At 43.1% G+C, this 21,345-nt stretch overlaps 1 protein-coding gene across 1 annotated transcript in view; it reads right to left on the bottom strand.

The window, feature by feature from the left end:
- Nucleotides 1-21,345, bottom strand: part of robo2 (roundabout, axon guidance receptor, homolog 2) — a 166,510-nt gene that overhangs the window by 48,312 nt on the left and 96,853 nt on the right. The window contains exons 3-7 of the mRNA XM_080460030.1: nucleotides 16,909-17,066; nucleotides 16,630-16,750; nucleotides 15,792-15,930; nucleotides 5,167-5,303; nucleotides 3,934-3,945 (exon numbers count right to left, since the gene is read on the bottom strand). Of these exons, the coding sequence (XP_080316156.1) occupies nucleotides 3,934-3,945; nucleotides 5,167-5,303; nucleotides 15,792-15,930; nucleotides 16,630-16,750; nucleotides 16,909-17,066 (567 nt within the window). The remainder of the gene's footprint in view (nucleotides 1-3,933; nucleotides 3,946-5,166; nucleotides 5,304-15,791; nucleotides 15,931-16,629; nucleotides 16,751-16,908; nucleotides 17,067-21,345) is intronic.

Here is a 21,345-nt window from a genome sequence, read left to right as displayed (position 1 = left end):
ATGATTATCACTGCCATGGTAACCCGGTTGGCCATTCATTCAGGTGAGGCTGAAGCTGAATGAATGACAGTCACATTGGCATTCACACAAAGAAGCGCCTCGGTCACAAAGGCGTTCAGATCTGGGACAACACATAGGCACACCCATGCCCTGAAGACATCCAGAACTATGGTAGAGACAGGTACAGACAGAGGGTTACTTGTGTCTGACTTTCAATATGTAAGATTCATTCTGCATCAGGATGCATCTCATATAAAAGTCAACATCTGCAGTGGGTTGATACAACTTGTGATCAGAAAGAGAGTGAGAGACATAAAAGGCTGTTTCTCTGTTTACCACACTTCAACCCAGCGCCTCTCCATCAAAGAGCGAAGAGGCCAGGAAAGCTATCAAGCTTTAAAGAGTGCGACGCTCTCTCAGTCAATATTCACGACTCTATCAGTGGCCAGACAAGTTGTCACGCCATCGCAGGCGGGACGGAGTGAGATGTTTCTGACTGACAACTTGACGGCTCTGCTTCGATAATAAAGAGAGAAGTTTAGAGATTAAATCCAACTTCTTTTGATGTGCAGTGCTGCTCGTTTTTATTCCTTGACCAAGTCCAGAGAAGGAGATGGAAATTATTTCGATTTTCTGACAACTTTTCATGACACGGAACAAGAAAAGGATGATGATTGGAGGATTAATGCCTGTTTTATTACAGACATATCTCATTAAAAAAAAATTTTATTCACTTACGTCATATTGAAAAAAAAGTAAAAATAAATGTTTGCATTTTTAAATGAAATTTGGATAATTATGGCCTCTGGTTAAAAGCAGAGCCAAGAAATATTGGAATACTTTTAGATACAGTATTTTTGATTGCCATGACTTACAAGCTAAAATAAAAAGAACAAAACAAAAATGGCTTGAAATCAGCCCATGTATGATAAATAAAATCTGGAGAATTTAAATAAATGTCCTACTTTCAAAATTCTTTTATAAATAAATAATATATGCTGTGACTAGAAAGGTGCTACATGCATATTCTGATATTCTCTGTAGAGCATTAAAGTCTGAATATTTCCCTAAGGTAATATAGTGCATGTAAAGCCTGTGTCTGTTTGTTCTACTGTCAGTGGTGGTCATGGAGTCCCATGTTGACGACTGCCATGTTTGCCAAGATAAGACATCAGCGACACGTCCCTAACAGGAGGTAACGTCGTTCCTGCAGAGATAATGAAAGTCAATAGATTAAAGAGTCGGTATCGTAACCCTTTTTAAAGTGCATACAATGGGCTGCAGGGAACGTTTCCCTATGGCAAACAAAACAAGAAGAAATAAAACGTCTTTTTACAGATTGTTGCAACATCTTTACAATCTTTCCGTTTCTTTGGATTTTTTTGTAAGACCTTCAACTGATAAGCCAGCTGGTTCCAGTGAGGCCAAACTTTTCCCATTTGGCTGGTTTCTCCATGTAATCCCTTTTTGGGGGGGGTTGTGTATTTGTCAAAGATACACACAGTTGGTGATGGTACAGATGGCAACAGATTTACTGCCGTTCCCGTTTGGCCTTCTGCAGCTTGGGTATCTTGTGGCTCTCACAATGCTGGGCGCTGATACAGAGCTCCTAAATCACGCTCTGGCAGCAACACATCCTTCATCCCTTTCTCATCCTCTCCTCTGTTCTGTTCCACAAGCTGCATCCCCAACTACTCACTAAAAATATGCTTTCACGTCTTAAAGCCTGCCCATCCCATCTCCAGCCATGTCCACTCTCACGTCGTCTTCATTAACGACTCTCCCTTCTTCACGCATGCTCTTGTTGTGCACACAAGCTCAGATAAATTTATAGAATATGATTCACTCTTTGTTTTTAATCAATATTTATGACTCAGAGTACTATCAAAGTGGCCTGAATTATGTGAATGTTTTACAGTTTTTTAATGGCTTCTTGCTTATGGTAATTGTTTGCAGCTGGGTGTAAAAAAACAGTGTTGTTCAGCAATATTTCACAAAATGCAATAAAAAAAAAAAGGTAATTGGTTTGTATATCAGTTTTGGAGGAGCTGCTAATGTTGCATCAGGTTGTTTGCATGCAAAACGGTATTTTGATCAATCAAGAGTAAATTCTCCACGTTGCTGGTCAGTTTGAATAGATCACCCAACAACAGCGGGTAACAACATATAAATGACGCTTCTATATTTGAATAAAGTGTTATTCATATGGTAATATCAGTGTATGCCTAAATCCTGATGGCCTGGAGATGATAACAAATAATCTGTCTTTACTTGTGGATGATTGAAGTCTAACAGCAACAGTGTTGGTAACCTGCAGATTCAGCTCTGCTGTGCTCATCCCACAAATGCACCACTATAACATATGAGACACCATTTAAAAGGAAAATTATCAGGCTTTCTACTAATAAGATCTAATGCCAAGAAGCATTGTGGAAAGAAACACCTTTCCTTGCTTTTTGTGCATCTTTTAGAACTTAAATTGAATCTGCATTGCACCCACGACTCTTTCTAACTTTAAAATGATATTTGAAAATTAATAAAGTCCGTTTTTAATACCTAACAAATTGATTTGAAACTGTGGCAATGGCGCTCTCAGGTTCACATATCAAACTTTGAGGTAAATCAAGAGGAGGTCTCATAGCTCAGCTCAATACTAACTCAACCTGGCCCTGGTTTAATTCAAAAAGCTTTAATGACATTTGAGAAGCTCCTTCCAGTCCCCTCCAAAGGAAACACACGATCAGGAGCCCATATTTAATTCATGACAAGTCACATCTGTCTGGTGTGGAGAGGGCTCAGGATAAAACAGGAGTCAGGGTGAAAAGAACAAATGGACAAAAAGACAGAGATCCATTCAAAACACTTTGGCACAAATATTTCTCTCTCCTTGAGAAATCCCACGTTCAGTCATATTTTATTCAGAAGTTGACAGCAATTACTGCCTCTTCCCAAAGGCAGATTGAATGGGTAATTTCCTCCATCTTCTTGAAAACTGACAGTTTGACAATCGTAGAGCAGCCACTGCTGTTTTGGCAACCAAAGTCCTGCTACTGAGGCAGAGTCTGTGTTTTTCTTCTGCCAGTCAAGTCTGTCTTGACACACACTTCTGCCACTCTTTGTCCTGCTACATGCTTCTTCCTCACTGCATTCTTTCCATTCCACCTCCCTGCTCTCAAATACACCCCCCCCCCCCCCCCCCCCCCCCTTCAGGATGCCCATTTCAAATTACACTTTATGAAAAAAAACAAAACATCTCGAATTCAGTTCTAACTTGACCTGCTGTTATCTGGAGGGAAATGACAGAAGATTCCTCGCTCCCGGTTGTGGGGCTCAGGCGGAAAGAAGCTCATCCAAAACTAACAGATCTCTTCCGGGCGTTCCAGAAATCCACAGATGGCCACAAGACTTGCAAGTTAAACACGTCCTGGACCATATGAGACGACAATGTCTGACATTGTTCGAATGCCAGTGTACTCAGTCATTGTAAAGGACCATGTGTGGAATCTAAACAGCTTTCAGTTTGGACCAGCGCCGTGACGTGAACCTAAAGATGCAGCAGAACAGCACGTCGTCTGAAAAGTCAATAAAGTCTTAGTATTTAAACATCCAGCCTGTAGGTATAGAGACAAATCAACAGCCTGATAAAGATTGGATATTACCTTTGAAACTCTGTTCTGTATTCAACATATTTAATGCACCGACACACCTGACACAGCCTGCCAATTGATTCTTTGTTAGTAATTAAGGCCAAGCTTCAAAGTTTAAATTTGCCATCAAGAATTCAGAGAAAAGACAATTTGATGCAACATCAAACATGTTAGTCGGGTACAGTAACGTTAAAGCCAAGGTAATTGATTGTCAAGCAGTCAAATGCAGTGGTGTGTATGGAGAAGGCATGCAGGATGGGGTCAAATCAGAAGGATGGGTACTTACCAACGGGGCGAGCTGGAGACACAACAATGGTGGAGTGGATACACAAAAAAACACAAAATAAGACAGACAAACAAATAAAACAGAAAGAGGAACAGAACAAAAATAATGAAATAAGACAAAGGAAATCAAAATCAGAATGAATGACATGTGTTGGGGCGAACACATTTCCGGCACAGTGTCAGCAGAACAGAGAGGCTGCAGAAGCCATTGTTGTTTCTTTTTGTGTGCGTGAGCTCAAAGCATCAGAGGAAGTCTAGAGAGAGCACCCACTAGTGGTCAGAAGTATAAAGTTGCTGTAAAATTCCTGCAAGGCCCATTGTTTGTCCTGTAGATTGTCAAATAATGCACTGGAACCTCTCTGTCTGCAATTAATGAAATCAACAATTCATATGAGTGGAGTTTGTAAGAGCAAGGCGACTGTGCATCTTCAATAGAGCAAGAGAGCGAGAGAGAGAGAGAGAAAGAGGCAAAGCGAGAGAGAGCGATGGAGAGAGAAAGAGAGAGAGAGAAAGAGCAAGAGAGTAAGTGAGAGAGAGCGATCGGGAGGGAGAGAGAGAGAGAGAGAGAGAGAGAGAGAGAGAGAGAGAGAGAGAGAGAGAGAGAGAGAGAGCGCAAAAACACTGAAAGTGTTCACGTCAGCATGTAGGTTACATTGACAGACTGTCTTCTCCCAGTGACTCTTCTGTGTTACTTTGTGTCCTAAAGAGAATTAAAACACTAATATGTTGCTGTCACATATCTACCTTCGATAGGATGTACTCAGTCGTCACCTCAAACCTTGTTTGACCTCCCTCTGGCCCCCCATGTTGCTGTAAAGCCCTCCGCAGAGACTCCAAACGTTTAATAGGACGAGGAGTGGTGGAATGAGGAGAAATTATAGTTACAATGTTTTTATTAACCTCACAAACCCCAGGTGTGGCGCATGGCGGTGTGCACCAGTAATCTGTGAAATGGCTTTGCTGACTGGGTGGTTGCGGAGCGGACGTTAGCATGGCTAGCCGACCGCCGCCATGGGGGAGGGGTCATGTGGCACCACTGCATTGGAAAATGGGAATCTGTTTATTTATTTACAGACTGTTTATGTCTCTATTGTCTGTGTCTCTCAGCATTCTGCAGGTCTTTATGGAAGTGACTGCCAAGCTAAGAATAGTGGTGAAGACAGTGGTGTATGATGTCTCTGTGTGTAGCTGAGAACCATTACATGTGTTGGAAACAGAAAACAGTGTTTCATACCTCTGACTGTGAGCGTGGCGGAGGCCTCCAGTTTGCCCACGCGGTTCTCTGCCACACAGGTAAACGTACCCTCGTCGTTAACGGAGGCCTTCTTAACTCTGAGCACATAGTCGTCCTTGTCGTACTTGATCTCGTACCTGCAATGGAAAAGAAACAGAAATGTTCATCCTGACAACGTCTGTCCATCCATCCATCCATCCATCCATCCATCCATCCATCCATCCATCCATCCATCCATCCATCCATCCATCCATCCATCCATCCGTCCATCCATGCAGACAGGTGTCTGCTTCTTGTGCCTGATTGTGTTGCTACCATAAATTGCCTTGCTGTGAAGCATTTCAACCAACTGAATCAATATGAAGTGAGGTTGAGGAGTCACTAATTTCAGTTTTATTGCACTCATCAAATATATGTGTCCATGAGTGTTTGCAGTGCTGTGTGAAGAGCATGGCGATTGACAGGGGGAATGATGCCGCTCTGTTTTTCTGTTCTAACCTGTAATTGAAGAGGAAGCCAGTCTGGTAGTGGGAAAGTAGGATGCTGGCGGGGGTGGTGGTGCCGTGTGATTGTAGTCTGTCAGGTCAGCGACTCTCTGCTGTCTATAGTCTGTCACTCACAGACGATGAGAAGACTGCTGATATAAAGAGATCCCGGGCTACTGTGTTAGAGCTTGAAGCTCTGGAGCCCCATTTTAAAAGTGTGTAGACTTTCTGAATGATTACACAGTATTTTGGGATCATTAGTTGAGGGAAAATAGACAATCCTTGTAACACAGACACACTCTATGCAGCACATTTTGCCACAGTTTCGTTTTCTTCAGCAAAGTGGAGTCAGCAAAGTGAGAATTCTCCGAATCCACTAAGGGGCTTTAAAGAAAAAGCCTGACATTATATTACCCTTTTGTTGTAGCGTATTTCCTACGTGCCATAAAACTCCCAAACTTGTCATCCAGCAACTATTAAAAAGCTATTAAAAAAAAAACGAGAGCAGCAATGTCTGTGTAACACTAAGCTAACCCTTCAGAGATTGAAAATGTCAAGACAGAGTTGTTTTAGAACAAACTGCTGTAGTCATGTTCACTGTAATGAAGACATATACCACACGGCGCAACACTTTGACTTTATCATGTATTTTTAATAGGATTTAGATGACAATAGCCGTGGCTCGATGAGGGAGCCTGGTGAACTTGGCTGTAGCCACACAGAAGATACTTGTTAGGGCGATGAAATACATTTGTAGTTTGGATTTCATAAATGGACATAAAATTTGAATAACCTGGGGATTAGAGATGATTAAAAAAAACACTTCAAACAAATGGACAAAGCAATGCTGTAGAGCACTTCCTCCAGCAATGTTTTCTGAAGTGACTTTAGAGTAAGAATCTGCTCTGGTCCATTTCGCTCTGCTCAGCCATCAGGTGGCCTGACGCCTGTTGCCCACTGGCAGCTGCAAAACTAATTCATCCTGTCTGTCCATGTCTTATTTCTATTTGTTCTTGTTGTGACATTTCCAGAGCAAGCGCTCAAAAGCAGCTTTATTGAAATACATTCCTCAGCTATGAGTGCCGGTTCCACCTCTCCACACAGGTACACCACGAGCCATAATCATTATTTGACTGAATAATGACTGAACGCTTTGTTTTAGAGAGAGGATGTACAGGTCACGTTACGGTTGAGAATAAGGCATTTATTGTTGAAACCCAGTGAGTAGCATCCAAAGGAATGAGACGGCACCTTTTCAGGCAAGTCTGTCATGAGTTGAACAACAAACAAGGTAATAGATGAAGCACCGTTCCATTCCCTGCCCTCCAGATATGATGAAGAGCTTACATGAACTCTTGTGGGGGTGAAGATGAGCAAAGGCTGTCAGGGACAAGTTGGGACAAACACTGTGAATCAGTAACAAATAATTAGAGGAGCCAGGGAATAAAAAAAGAATGTTCCCTCTATTATCTGTCAACAAAAACTATTTTGCTCTCTAAGGCGAGCAGCTTCCGCAACCTTGTGTTGACTCATTACTCAGATCTGATCGTAAAGGTTAAAATATGCTTTGAACAAGCGAGTCTTCAGAGTAATGTTGCTGTTACATCCATACTCACCACGTTTGAGTAAATACTTGAAGGTACAGGGAACTAAGGCATTCAACCTTCATGGTAGCATCAAACACATTGTTAACGTTGAAAGAGCTTGGTTATACTGGCGCAAATACCTTGGTCTGGATTAAAACATGTACAATGACAAATATCTAAAGAGAATATTGATTAATGGAAGGGAAAACGATGTGACGAGAACGTGATTACAATTATACGTACATTAAACATTAGCAGATTAGTCAAGTACCATGGGGAGACTAACCTTTTCCACAAAAGAAATCTGGGTAAGATCTAAAGGAACGTGATCAAAAGGGATTAGGTAGATTATTTTACAAAGGCCTGGCGTAAGAAAACCCTCAATGGACTACGACACAAGCAAAGAGCAACAAATGAGTACGTGTGAGATTTGTTTTCATAGCTACTAACAGTAAAACGAATGGGGGAGAAGGCTGAGGTTGTGTCTCTACTATTGTGTCAAGATGTACGTTTTCAAATGTCTTGCAAACCTGATCGATGTTACATTCACAATCAAAAAAAAAATCTACTCTCCGTTAATATGATGTGTAAATGTGCTTACAAACAGAAGACATGATTTCAGCAGGACTTTGCATTCGTCCATTGCGCAGAGAGCATTCAGGCAATCTCCAGGTAATGCCATCACTCATCAAAGCAGTAAAGGTTCAAGTGTTCATTCAGATTCCCACAGTCCACGTCGAGCCCTTGCATTGCACAGAACCCTACTGCACACACACACACACACACACACACACACACACACACACACACACACACACACACACACACACACACACACACACACACACTCACTGGACAACATTCCTATTGTTCTTGGTTCCGTCTCCATCAATCTTTCAAAACAGAACCTCAGGCTGGTCCATGAGTTATTAGAGGGACATGAGCCCAATCAATCTGTAATCAACTTTCCATATGGAATCAGCCTAGATGACAAGATGAGTGGAAATACTCAGGGATAAGAGACGGCTCTGGCCACACACGTGCGCGCGCGCGCGCAAACACACACACACACACACACACATGCAAGTACACGTTGTAAGGGAACAGTAGCTCTTTATTGCGACTGCATTGGGAGAGATCTCTGGTCTCCATTAGGGGAGGAATGTAATTGCACATGTAGACGGGCTGTGGAAAGGCTAGGAAAGCCAAGTTCATCTGGCTTGCCTCTCCACTGCTTTTCAACTGGAAGAAGCACACTATCAGTGTACACATGCACAGGGAACAAAGTATACAATCATCCAACACATATCCTCACATGTGCAGAGTCATTCACTCATGCAGTGACGGGAATGCGAGCAAGAGTCAAAACAAAAGCAGCATTTTTCTGAGATGTCAAATGGACACATTTGCTGCACACCGATGGAGATTTTAAGTGAAGATACTCTGAAAACGCTGCATCTCAAAAAGCCTCCACATCACCTCAGAAGATTTGCCTTTAAACTGCCGGTCAGGAACACAGTCACCCGAGTTTAACCTTCAGACTGCTGCCAATTCAATCACATTAAGAGAGCCTTATCTCTCGGTTGCGGGGATGAGTGAGTGACTGTGTTAACAAAATGATCCAACATGAGAGGATCTTATCTGCCCGGCCTCTGTGAGTGAATGTGAGTGGGAACCGTTGTAGCAGGGAGTGTTGTGTTGCCAGGTCTGAGCACATGATTCAGACTCAAGATACAGTTAGAGACTAATTCCAACTCACTCTTGGCCTGACTGCTCTGGCACAATGTTTCTGCTCTGCTCCATTTCACTCTGACAATCTGATCTACTTTCACACCATCTGACTGGGACTTTACCTCGTTCTGATCAAAGCAGTCTGGACTCTACCTGTCCAGGCTTTATCACTTCCCATCGTGCTTCAGTAGAGCCCTCGGTCAGAGCTTCTGATCCACCTCGCACTTGTCATTTCTCCAACCCTAACATCGGGGTCTGCGACCTTTATCACCTGCAGAGAATTATTTCCTTTAATCTCACCAATTTTAGTTGGTAGTCTGAAGCTGAACAACATGACTGAACAGTTTATGTTCATGTTGTTAAAACGCTTCTATTGGGAACCAATAACTTTTCCAGACAGTGTTTAGTAGTTTAAGCTCTTAAAATCGGAATTAACTTGCTTTGAGTGTATTTCTCTATGCGTCAATCATACAAGCAAAGCATCATTGTTGGTTAAAATGAATACATCTGTTTACATGGAATTAAGCTCTCAGATATTTGGCATGAATGGATGGTCACCTAATGGAGGGGTTGGCTCAGAAAGTCAACCATAATCACCTGCAGCTAGTGGTACTGAGCATTTCACTTTAGCTGGTAGAAATTGAAAATCGACTGCTGTGCAACAACATTAAAAATATATATATATTTTTTTTAAATATAATTTTGAATAAGCTGCATGGGGCCACTCCAGAGAATACTCAATATTGCTTTTGGTTCATAATTAATTCCCAGAAGTGAAGAACAATTTATTCCAATAGGTTACACACAGAGTGTCTGTGCTGTTCCTTGCACTCAATATGGATGCCACTTGTTTACCTGAAATGATTCTTAATTCAGGTAAGAAACAATTTAAGTGCAAAGTCAAAGTTCAGTACTTCGGGTAAGCCATCATGAATGATTTGGAAAATGTTGCAAGAAAAAATGAGGCACAAACTCTAGGAAGTCAAACTCCTTCCCGCTGTGACTCTTCTTGTTGGAAAACACTGTGTGTGAATAAGACATGATAGTGAAGTATGAAGAATGTGTACACAGGAATGTGTGTATTTTCAAGATGCAAACCCTCCTAATGTATTTTAGGGACAGCTGAGTATTCCTTGACTCACCTGACTGTTGTTGACACAATCCTTGCCAATAATCCTGGAGATCCCCCTGCCTCCCCCCCTCACTATCCTCCTCACACATGCACTCATAAATACCAGATGTATCCACTTATATATCAAGTGAAGTAATGGAGACAGGAAGCGTCTCTTCAGTCTGCTGAGTTGCAGAGGTGAGAAATCACTGAAACTGGACGGTCAGCATAACGGAGGTGCTGCTGTCACACCGGCTTTAACAGCTCTCTCAAATACAATGACCCACACACCTCTATCACACACACACACACACACACACACACACACACACACACACACACACACACACACACACACACACACACACACACACACACACACACACACACGCATGCACGGCTTGCACGCGGACACACACACGCACACACACACGCACGCACGCACGCACGCACACACACACACACACACACACAAACCACAGAGGGATTGAGTCAGATAGAAAGGCTTTTCAGCCGAACATTGAAGGGGCAGAGCGGTGGAGGTCAGCAGGGACAGAGGGCCTGAATACAGATGGACTGCCAGACCAAAGGGGCTCTGATAACACACAAGACAGGGCACAGGGCTCCAGAGCAAATGAGGAGGGGGTGGGCATAAAAACGAAAGGAGGGAAAATGAGGGCCACACATTGAGCTGTTAGGTGGTGTGAGATTATTCTAAACTGAGGCTGCAGCAGAATCTTGTCAGGTTTGACTCAAAGCTCTGGAGTGCTCCTCTCCTGACTCGCTGATGTCTGCAAACAACAGGCAGATACTAATCTGGTACTTATATTATTCCACAGTGATGCACTTTCACACACAACTAATTGGATTGAGAGGAAGAATTGAGTGTAAACAAATATGAAGGACGCCAATTTTAGCCAGACTACGGAGAAGCACTACAGAGATAACCATGTCTGTTAGAATTTAAACACACTTTGCTGCAATCCAGCTGCTTGAAGACAGATGCCAGAGAGTTTTCCCTGGGGAAAACACACTGCTCCACCATCTGAATCTAATCTTATGTATATTGTTGAAAAGACTCAGCCCTGTTCGCAGCAGAATTAGAACGGGGAGGTCTGGTGATTTTAATATTACATGTGCTGGTCAGTGATTTTAATCCTGCCTGCAGCTCACGTCTGATTATTCTCCCCTTGCCCTGGCAATAATCAAAGCCCCAATTACCTACTGTTGTTGAGCACACTTGTTCGTTCTATCATAATTTAGGCCCCATCCGAAGAGACACCTTGTAGTCTCATTTAATGAGTTTGGCAAACAGTTCAACCGTTCAGAGTTTTATGTGACAACACAGGAAATCCAAAAGGTTTTTTTTTTCGGACCTGGTGGCAATATAACATCCTGCTTAAGATGAAGGACGGAAGAAAATCTATTATGACAATATAAAACCCACAAGATTTATATTGTCATCATAGATTTTCTTCCATCCTTCATTCAGCTTGAAGCTAATATAATTCCAGCTACATAATGTTCCTCTTTATGTAGTTTCCTGTGTCGTGAATCACACACGTGTCTCACAAGTAAGAACAAAATACATTATAACTGACCAAACAAATGCCTTTTCAAAGATATACATTAAATATTGTCATCCCATAATTGAAACTAGTGACTGTAGAGGTGGAGAATAAGAATTGGATGTGAAGGTGGAGGCCAGAGGAGGATGACATCATGGGGGAGAGTGACACCATGGGGGGCAGCACCAGAGCCCACTGCTGGACCCCAAAACAGCCCTAATGGTTGTGACGGAGAAGGAAGGAGACATTTTGGTGGAGCCACAGCAGACCGATAAAGTTCAGTTTTATCTGTTTATTAAATGTATGATGTAAATATTTGAACAGGGTCTTGTGAAAAGGCTCAGTGGACTTTGTGTTTTATCCTCAGTCACTAGAGTTGGAGGCGGAGGGTGACGAGGAGGTCGTCTGTCTCCAACAGCAGTACGTGTGCATGACTGTACTGTGAGTGGCTTTTATCATGATTTACATCCATAACGTAAAAATATACTAAACTGTATCACGTATGTATGATAATAACATAAGCAATATAAAATCTAAAATGTCTTTATTTTACATGTAACCCATTGGTAAATCATCTCAATTGCAGTTTTTTTTTTTTTTGCATGAGACTTTCCCAGAGACTCACTTAATTGTCACCGTGTACGTACAGTTTAGTATATTTCTACGTTATTGCTGTAAATCCTAATAAAAGCAGCTGGACCAGAACACACGTCCCCAGCGACTGGAGACAGCCAGGCAGTGTGCGCTCCCGTGAACAGGAATCAGTTTTTACACAACACCGGGGCATCCACACTGCAGCTCTACTCACGGCTGTCATCGCACTGTTTATGTGTTTACTCTGAAATTAGACTGATTGTTACACACTTTGTCACAATTGATAATCAACAGTTCTATCCACCGCTCTGGATCATTTGAAGATGAAAGTTTGACATATGAACATCGCACTGCTTATTCAGTAGTAATGTTCCACTAAAGAAACATCTATACCACTGCAGCTTGGCTGTTTATGATTACGTGGATCTGTAAGTCTGATATTTGAAGATATTACATGTATGAGATGACTCTGGCTTCAATTCTCCACCTCATAATCAGCTCCGTCAGGTTCCCCGTCTACAAAATGTGCGTGCGCAAGGTTCAGCGTTTGCGTAACGATACGAACATTCTCCCGCAAATTATATTTATATAGATCACAAACTTTGCGTGGGAAGTGGCGTACGCATCTTTCAGGACCAGTTTTGTGCTTAAGCGGCCTTTATAAATGAGGCCCCTGGTTATTTGAGGGAGTCATTCTCGTCACTGGGTTAATCAGATGGAGCTGCAGGGTGAAACATGCAGAAAGTACAGCACCATCGCCTAGTATGTGGGACTTTTCATTTTACTGGCTGTGTGGGTTTCCCTCAGTCACCCTGACCAGGTTTGTTGCTACTGTCCAAACAGAGGAGCTATTGATTATTGGCCACTATAGAGTTCCCGTAGGAGTGAGTGGATATTGTCTGTGTCTCTGTGATGGACTGGTGACATGTCCAGGCTGTATGATGCCTTTGATCGGCTCAAACTCCCCCAGAACTGAAGTTCATGATGGATGAAAACTATAAATGACAACTTAATCAAACCCATTTCATTTTGTGAACAAGTTGATATTGAATGTATAGTGCATTTTTAATCAATTTGAAAGAGATGCAGACTCTGTATCAGCAGTGCACCTGTTTTCCCCTGACATCTGAATTTATAGTTTCAAGCTATTTACTTTGACATGCAGCAGATTGTGACTCTAGTGGTTTCTCAGGGATATAGCTGGGGATTTCTCATTAATGTACACTGAAAAGCTAGATTTGACCTATTTTATGAACACAGCCCCACCAAGGTCTATTGATGCGAATGCAATAGTGGATTTTATTGGGATTCTTTTCATGCAAACACTGTAAAACATGCACATGGAAGTAAACAAGCTGCTGCACTGTCTTTGTCCTCTAATTGAAACCATTCTTGTTGTGTCTCTATCTCCTTTTCTATCCCACAGAGGATAGGCCACTGCCATCCTGGTGTGTTTTATGTCAGTGTGCCAGTGTGTGTGTGTGTGTGTGTGTGTGTGTGTGTGTGTGTGTGTGTGTGTGTGTGTGTGTGTGTGTGTGTGTGTGTGTGTGTGTGCGTGTGTTTGCCTGGGAGGCTGCTGGAGCCACTGAGCATATTAACAACCTGTTTACTCAGCTGAGGCTCCATTTTCCTTCTTGGTAGTACAGAGGTAGCAGACAGATCTCCACAGAGAGAGCCAGGCATGTAAAGCGACCAGCAAAGACAAGTTGAAACAATTTGATGGTAAAGAAGAGCAGCCTCTCTTCTTCTACAGCTTATCATAATAATGACAGAGTAACCTTGTAGGATAAAGAGCAAACACTGCACACAGGGAGTCTTGATCTCCAGTCCAGTTTTAATCCTATGGTGAGAATCAGTAATGAAGCTGGGAAAGACCAACGTGTGTGGACACCTCACTGCCTTTTCATTTCTTCTTCTTCAGAACACTTGCCAGTTATCAAACTGGAAACTATTCTTGCTTGAGAATTTTAGCAATCCTTCTGTTAGTCGGAGAAAGAAGCTCTGTTTGGTGTTTATTAAGCGAGGACAAGCAGTGGAAGACGCAGGAACAGATCGTCACTTAACAATATGCAAAGTCGTCTTTTTGGCAGATGACAAAGAAAACAGTCAGGAATAAAATGCTGCCATGCTGGCTTCTTTGCTTCAAAGCAAAATGCAAAGAATTAAATATAGATGGGAAAACAAAAGTTCCTAAGTAGTAATTAGAAACACTGCAGTATTTATTACTTTCTAATTTTGCCATTATCTGTTTGATGTGAGTCATATCCAAATAAGGTCAAACTTCAAAGGGATGATACAGTTAGCGAGGACGCAGGCACATGACACTCATCCTACTCCATTATAAATCTGTTAATTAGTGTACAAAATGAACTAATTTCCGGAGCCAACTCCCCATCAGAGACATGAGTGAAATACTTTTATGTGTTTGCTTTGGCGCAGTGCTCATGTCCCACTGCCCAGTGAACCAAATCCTTATCAGACACAAACAAGCCGCCTACGCTGGGCTCTGCAGCTCGCCTTGAGAGATGTCAGGTCCACTGAGTGTGTGTTTTATGAGGTGATCCGAGTGGTGTGTGACTGGCCTGCTGGCTGGGGAGAGAACTCCGCTCTCTTTGAAGTCCACTCCTGACAATGACACTGCTGTCGACTGTGAGTCCAGTGACTCACAGTGAAGCAATACACACACACAGCCCAGTGAGAACGGTATCACTATGTCATCAGCGGCTGTTTTACAGGAAGTGAGGCGAGCTGCAGCCAGACGTCGTGCCAGTCTTTCTCTGCAAATTACAGACTTTTATTGCATTTTCGTTACATCAGTTTCTGTTTTTAAAGAGTGTGGGAGAATGTATGCGTCACTTCTCGTGGGGACAAACAAACTGAGCAGGGTTAAACGTGCATGGGAGGTGGTGATTAGCTTCCTGGATTTGACGGTTTTCCCCTGAACAGCTGCACCTGCAGGCAGACACTCGAGGGTCACGTCAGCTGCTATTCTCTGTCTCTTTGTATCTCCTGTCATTCTGTCTCTGTCTCTACCTGCTTTACAGTGCGGCAGATTTTTTTTTTCTTCTTCTTTCTGCTCTAAATGACTACCGTTCACCTCCCTACGCACTTACCTGTCACTCAGATTTAATTGTCTGGCTCAATATCTGCTTGACTTTATGGAGATCTCTTCCTCGACACGAGACACTGCCTACCTCTGACTTCTGGGGCGTCATTTCTACCTGAATGTGTAATGTGCATGTGTACAGTCTAATAGGGGTATTTATTACCCCCTCACAGCCAAACCGGGTGAGCACAGGCAGCGTGAGTTATCATTAGTTTGAAACAGTCACTCACACTGATGGCGGTGTTTTCACAGCTCCTTTGCATTGAGTGCAGACTGTGACATTGGTCCTCCGCACACAGAAACGTACACTTAGAATTAGTGGCTCATTTTCAACATTGAGGAAAGACGAAAAATCATCTCGTCACTGTCTGGAGAAACTTTTTTTTTTCTTTTTTTTTTTAAAAAACAGAAGATTCGAGGGAATATTCTTGCAGAAGTACATACCTCCCACGAGGGACATCAATGTCATCTTTTCTCCAGCGTACATTGGGTTGGGGGTCTCCTTGTACCTGGCAGCGAAACTCCACCGTCTCTTCTTCCAGGACCACCTGGTTAATGGGCCTCCGGAGGAAGGTTGGTCGCTCTGCAGGATGGGCAGACAAATTCATTTTTTCATTATGTCAGATTCTGGCTGTACATGTTGTACATGCAGGATCTCTCACGGTGGTCTCTTCCTACTAAACCGTTCCCTCTAATCACTCATATTTTGATTTTTGGCAACATGTGATCATTATTTATTCAACATTTCCCAAGATGGGAAAAAAAAACCTGTAACTGAGCTCCACAAGTAACTGCAGTAAACTGAAGATTTTAGTTTTATATAATTACGCTTAATGGGAAACTAAATATGAAAGGTGCTGACACACACCCACACAAACATACACATACTCCTATTCACACACACACACACACACACACATTCTCCTGTAGACACATGAGCACCTTGCATAGTCTGGACACGCCACTGCGCTTGCACCTTTCAGAATGTTTATATTTGAGTATTTTGAATCTATAAATTTTGTCTGAGTCTATTGTGTTTGCACATACGAGTCCATTTTAGGTCTTTTTGTCCTTGCCGAAGTCCAGGACTTCCAACTGCAATTTTGTTGTTTATAGAAGCCGATACAAAGTGACTATACAATGATTCCGATTCTGAAGTGTAATATATGTGCAAGTTTTTCATGTAAGGCAGTGTAATTACAGATTGAAATTCAGCTGTAAAAACAACAGTTGCGTGACTGGAGGACGCTCTGCATCATGACAAAGATGAAACGTTGCTTACCGAAAACTGTGACTTGCGCTGTTTCGCTGTCTCTTTCTCCCACCATGTTGGTACCAACACAGATGTACATGCCAGCATCGCTCTTTCTTGTGTTAGAGATCATTAGCTTTCCTCCTCGAATCTAAGTGAAAGAAATAAAAAATTGTACATTTGAACATTTTTTTTCTTACCCAGTAAATATTTCCCCCTGTACCCATGCAGCTCCTAAAAGTAATGATTAGTGAAGATATTATTAGCAGTACTTCTTTTCACTTGTCCCCTAATCAAAATAATACTTACAGTGATCCTGTCATCCTTGTCGTCAATCCGAAGTTTGTCCTTCTTCCAGTAGATGGTGGGTTCAGGATGGCCTCTGGGAGGAACACACTCAAGGATCGCTGGCTCTCCTGCTGCTACCACAACATCCGTTGGGTTTTGTCTGAAGTCATCTCGCAGCACTGAAGGGGAAAAAAACCCAAACGCGATTAAAGAGTGCAGCTGTGGGGCATAAATCCCATTTGAATTTTGATGCCTGAACATTTAATTCTGCAATTTTTAAAGTGTCTTCTTGCAATTAGGTGTGTGCAAAGCACGGCGTGAATGCATGCTGCATTTAACAGGGGCTATTTAAATGGGATGTGCAGCTTCATCTGACTGGGCAAGCACACATGTGAAAGCTAATTGGAGCTAATGGAGGTCCCTGCAGAGGGAGCAGAACAAACAGAGTCGGAATGCCCCGAAGCCTCATGTCATTCACTTGTGAAAGCTCACAGGGGGAGCAACACTGCTTCACTTTGGTGACACCGATGCACGCACCCTCACACACAACCAGATACGAGTTAGATCCACGCTAACGCACACCAAACAAAAACAGCGGGTGGTCTGATGAACAACGGTGGCCTTGTATCTAATCACCCTCAGGTAGGCCTTTCATCACAATGATAGCCTTTCACCCTGAATAGCGTTCAGCGGAACTCACAACGCCGGCTCATTATCACACGCAGGGAGATGCTGTTACACAAACGGACAAACAAGCAAACAAATGCAAATACGAAAGCAGAAATACTAAACTAGCTGCAAGAAATTAAACACAGTGTTGAGGGGGAATTCAGAAGATGCAACTTCCACACCAGTGAGTGGCAAAAAGACTAATTTGGTACAAAAAAGAGAGCGAGGGTTTTCAAAGCATAACATTGGGGTTGCTCCAACTCCTCCACTGTGTGTACTCAGATGTCTCTTCATTTAATCAACAATAAATGCAAATTGTGGAGGAGCACTTTAGGAATTTTGGATTCAGCGGCACGTCCATCAGTGGAGCAGCAAGAGACGTATGATTGGTGTACAGGATAAAAGGACGGAGCTTGTTGGGAGATATTTGAATATGCTCAAGGAGGGCTAAATTAAGGGCAGCACCACAGGTCCTTATGTAAATCCATGTGGCACAGGGAACAATGGCAGGGAGCGCCAGGATTATGAGAGGGGATAACTGGTCCCTGTGCTCCAGGCTTCTCTCATCTCTTCATTCACTCTTCCTTCCATCTCTGTAGAAAGCCATACAGCCATTGTCTTCTTATTTATTTATTTATTTAGACCAAGGGGAAGGAGAGTCGAGGAATAGAGGAAGCTTTCAACCCAATTATCCTGGGGATGCACAAGGGTATAGAGTGGGAATTTTGTGTGACATGAATTCAAATGAAACCTTTACACAGGGGTAATAGGAGGGAATACAGAAGGGGGAGATATAGAGATTTTCTCTCTTGTGCAGGGCTGCCATCTAATCTAAAGAGCTAAGGTAATTAGCCAACTCCATCGTGCCGGACCCTCTGGCCAGGGCGGGCACAACAGCCACCACCACTGGGCTCTACTTATTTGCATTACAAACAGATGTCCTGCTGTTTAAAATCATAGCCTGGTTTGGACCATACACAGGCTGCTGTTTTCAAGATCACGTTGGATTTAATTGCTCCTTTCCATTCACTGCTGATAGCACCCACAGGATTTTGTCAGAATCAATTTCCTTTGAAACAGAACAGTGACAAAGGGAACACACATTAGGTGCATCATTACAGTGCTTGTGCCACGCTGTCTAATCCAATCTAATATTGCGTCACAGTAAATGCATCCCTGCCCTGCAATCTAAATAAAATACACAACAAATAGAAATATTGGCTAAACACATTACAAAGGAAATAATCAGAAACTCCTGCACATAAAATATAACACCTGTTGAGGACAAGACAAACAATCAAATAAATAGACACGACGCCAGTGAGAGGATTATGGCGTGTGTGTCGGTTCAGGGCTTACCGAACCACAAAACTCACCCCGTACACTCACAGAGTAAATGTGAGAAGGAGCCAATTCAAATATATTTTGGTATAGCATTAATCCTAACTCCACATCTAGAGTCATCAAGGTCATCACTCTACAGTCAGAGCAGGAAAATATTCATCTCTTCAGTGAAAAGTTGGCCTTTCCTCACAACAGGATGAGCATGTACCTCTACCAAGCTTCCACAGCAGACGTAACATCATGGCCAGCAGGGCAAATGGATGCTTCACATTGTTTCTCTGTTAACATATGTGAAAAGCATTTGTTATGTATGTATCATTAGGGGTGTTTGTGTATATACTGTCAGCAGCTGAACTCTGGCTCCAGCTCTCGAACCCTGGAGGCATTTAGGCCCAAATCATCCAGTAGACATAAGGTAATTGCCTTTCTATCCCCCTGAAACACTCAGCTCTTCTTCCACTGAAAACATTCCACCTCCCATGGAGTTCCAGCAGGCCTCAAACTCTGCCGTCTTGCTCAGTTGCTTATTAATATTTATATATTTTTACATCTACACCTCTCTGTTGGCAAGTGCTACATCTGCCAATCTGGCTGCAGGCTAAAAAGAACCCATATCAGAAAGAAATATCATTATACGCTCTTTTTTGCCTCTCGGATTTCTTTTTATTTATTTATTTATTTCCTAAATATCAGAGGAGTGGGCTGATTTGAATGAAAGAGCATCAGGCAGGGGGCAAAGCATGGCAAAATTTGCAGCGCTTTCAGCTGGCACCGTTTCAGCACCGCAGACTTAAAGGGGAGGGAGTCAGGTTGCAACTTGTGCTGCGAAACAGCCACGGGGTTGAGACGGAGGTCTCTGCCAAAAACAAAAACAGAAAAGAGACACCTACACAGTTACTTTGTAAAGCAGACTGTCGTCCATCAGCAGGGGAGGATTGTGCCAGAGACTATTAGGAAAGGTCTCTATGTGGATGTGTTTTCAGCTACGAGATACGTGACACTGCAAAGAGCCACTGTCATAGGACAGTGTTGGCACGGTCAGGACAGGATGCGGAGAAATATTTTGCACCCCACGCCCTCTTCTCCCACCAAAGATATTACTCACTGGAGAGTGACACTGCTTGTCCAAAAGATTAGTGTGGAGCCTTGACTGAAACGTCCAGCCTGCATACTGAGATAAGTGCTGACAAACACATTCACCTACAGGAGCGCACCTCGCTTTGGTTCACAAAGGTTGCGCGCGCTCACTGCCACAACACCACCAATGTCGCCCCCCCCCGTTTTGACATTCACATCACTTTGATAGACGTTGTACCATTGACACACAAAAACCTCCACACAACCCGTGAAGCACTCTGGAGCACTGCAGGGCCTGCTATCTTTTTGTAATACTCCAAATGTGAATGTTTGTGTATGTTTGTGTTGGTTGTTATTACTTTTCTTTCCCTATTTACAGGCGAACAGACCCTCTGTGCTTTCAGATACTCTCCCGGGTCGGAGGCTAAGAAACACACCGAGAGATTACACCAGCTCGAGGCCCGAGGCCAAACCCCGGCACCCGAGCACACCAGCCTCTACCCACACTCTGATTAGAAAATAAACCATGCACACACAAACCGCCAGAGCCGTAGAGAGGTAGCTCCAAGCTATAATATCATTTTATTTGAGTGTTTTTTGCGCTTCATCTGGCAGAGTGCCATTATAATACGACCATTCTCAGTTCCACCCTCAGAGAAAAAGACAACATATATGTCACTCGACCAAACCGATTCTGTATGTTGTCACTGATGTTTTGTATTACTGTTTATGCTGAGGGCAGGAGATGGATAATACCCCACTTTACAATACTACAAAGAAAGGAGATGTGCCCCATTTGTCCAGCTCTGACTTACTCATTTGCCCTCCCAACAGCCAGAGCTAACCTCTGCCCCCCTTCCAGATGTAGAAATTACCCCCACAGCAGGCAGGCAAGCAGCAGGTTCACACATATCCCCCATATTCCTCCACCGAGGGGGCTGCAGGTCAGACCAGAGAAACAGCTGCAAAAATATGTCCGTCTGGCTGTGCCCAAGGCTGCGCCTCCTCTGAGATCTGAATACAGACGCTCACCATTAGCACAACATATCTCTCTCTGTCTGCCTCATTATCACCGTTATAGGCGGTCATTCTGTCTTTCCTTCCCCTCCATCCTCTCAGTTAATCATTTTTGGCCAATCCCATAGCGTTGTCCCATGTGCTGCATCTTCTGGCCTCCGCTCACTTTCATCTGCTTGTCAGCGCTCTCTCTGCTCCGACTGCAGATGAGCTGGAGCAGATGAAGCTATATACATGCACAGGCAGCCATTCTCTGCAGACCATGGCCGAGTCTGATATGATCTCCACCACTATTCTCCCTATCTGCAAATCCTCAGCTAAGGGATTGTAAATAACACTGTCACTTTCCCA

Source organism: Lipophrys pholis, assembly GCF_963383615.2.
Source record: "Lipophrys pholis genome assembly, chromosome: 3".
Lineage (NCBI taxonomy): Eukaryota > Metazoa > Chordata > Actinopteri > Blenniiformes > Blenniidae > Lipophrys > Lipophrys pholis.
Note: the sequence above shows the minus strand (reverse complement) of the source record. Positions and strands in the feature narration are given on the sequence as shown.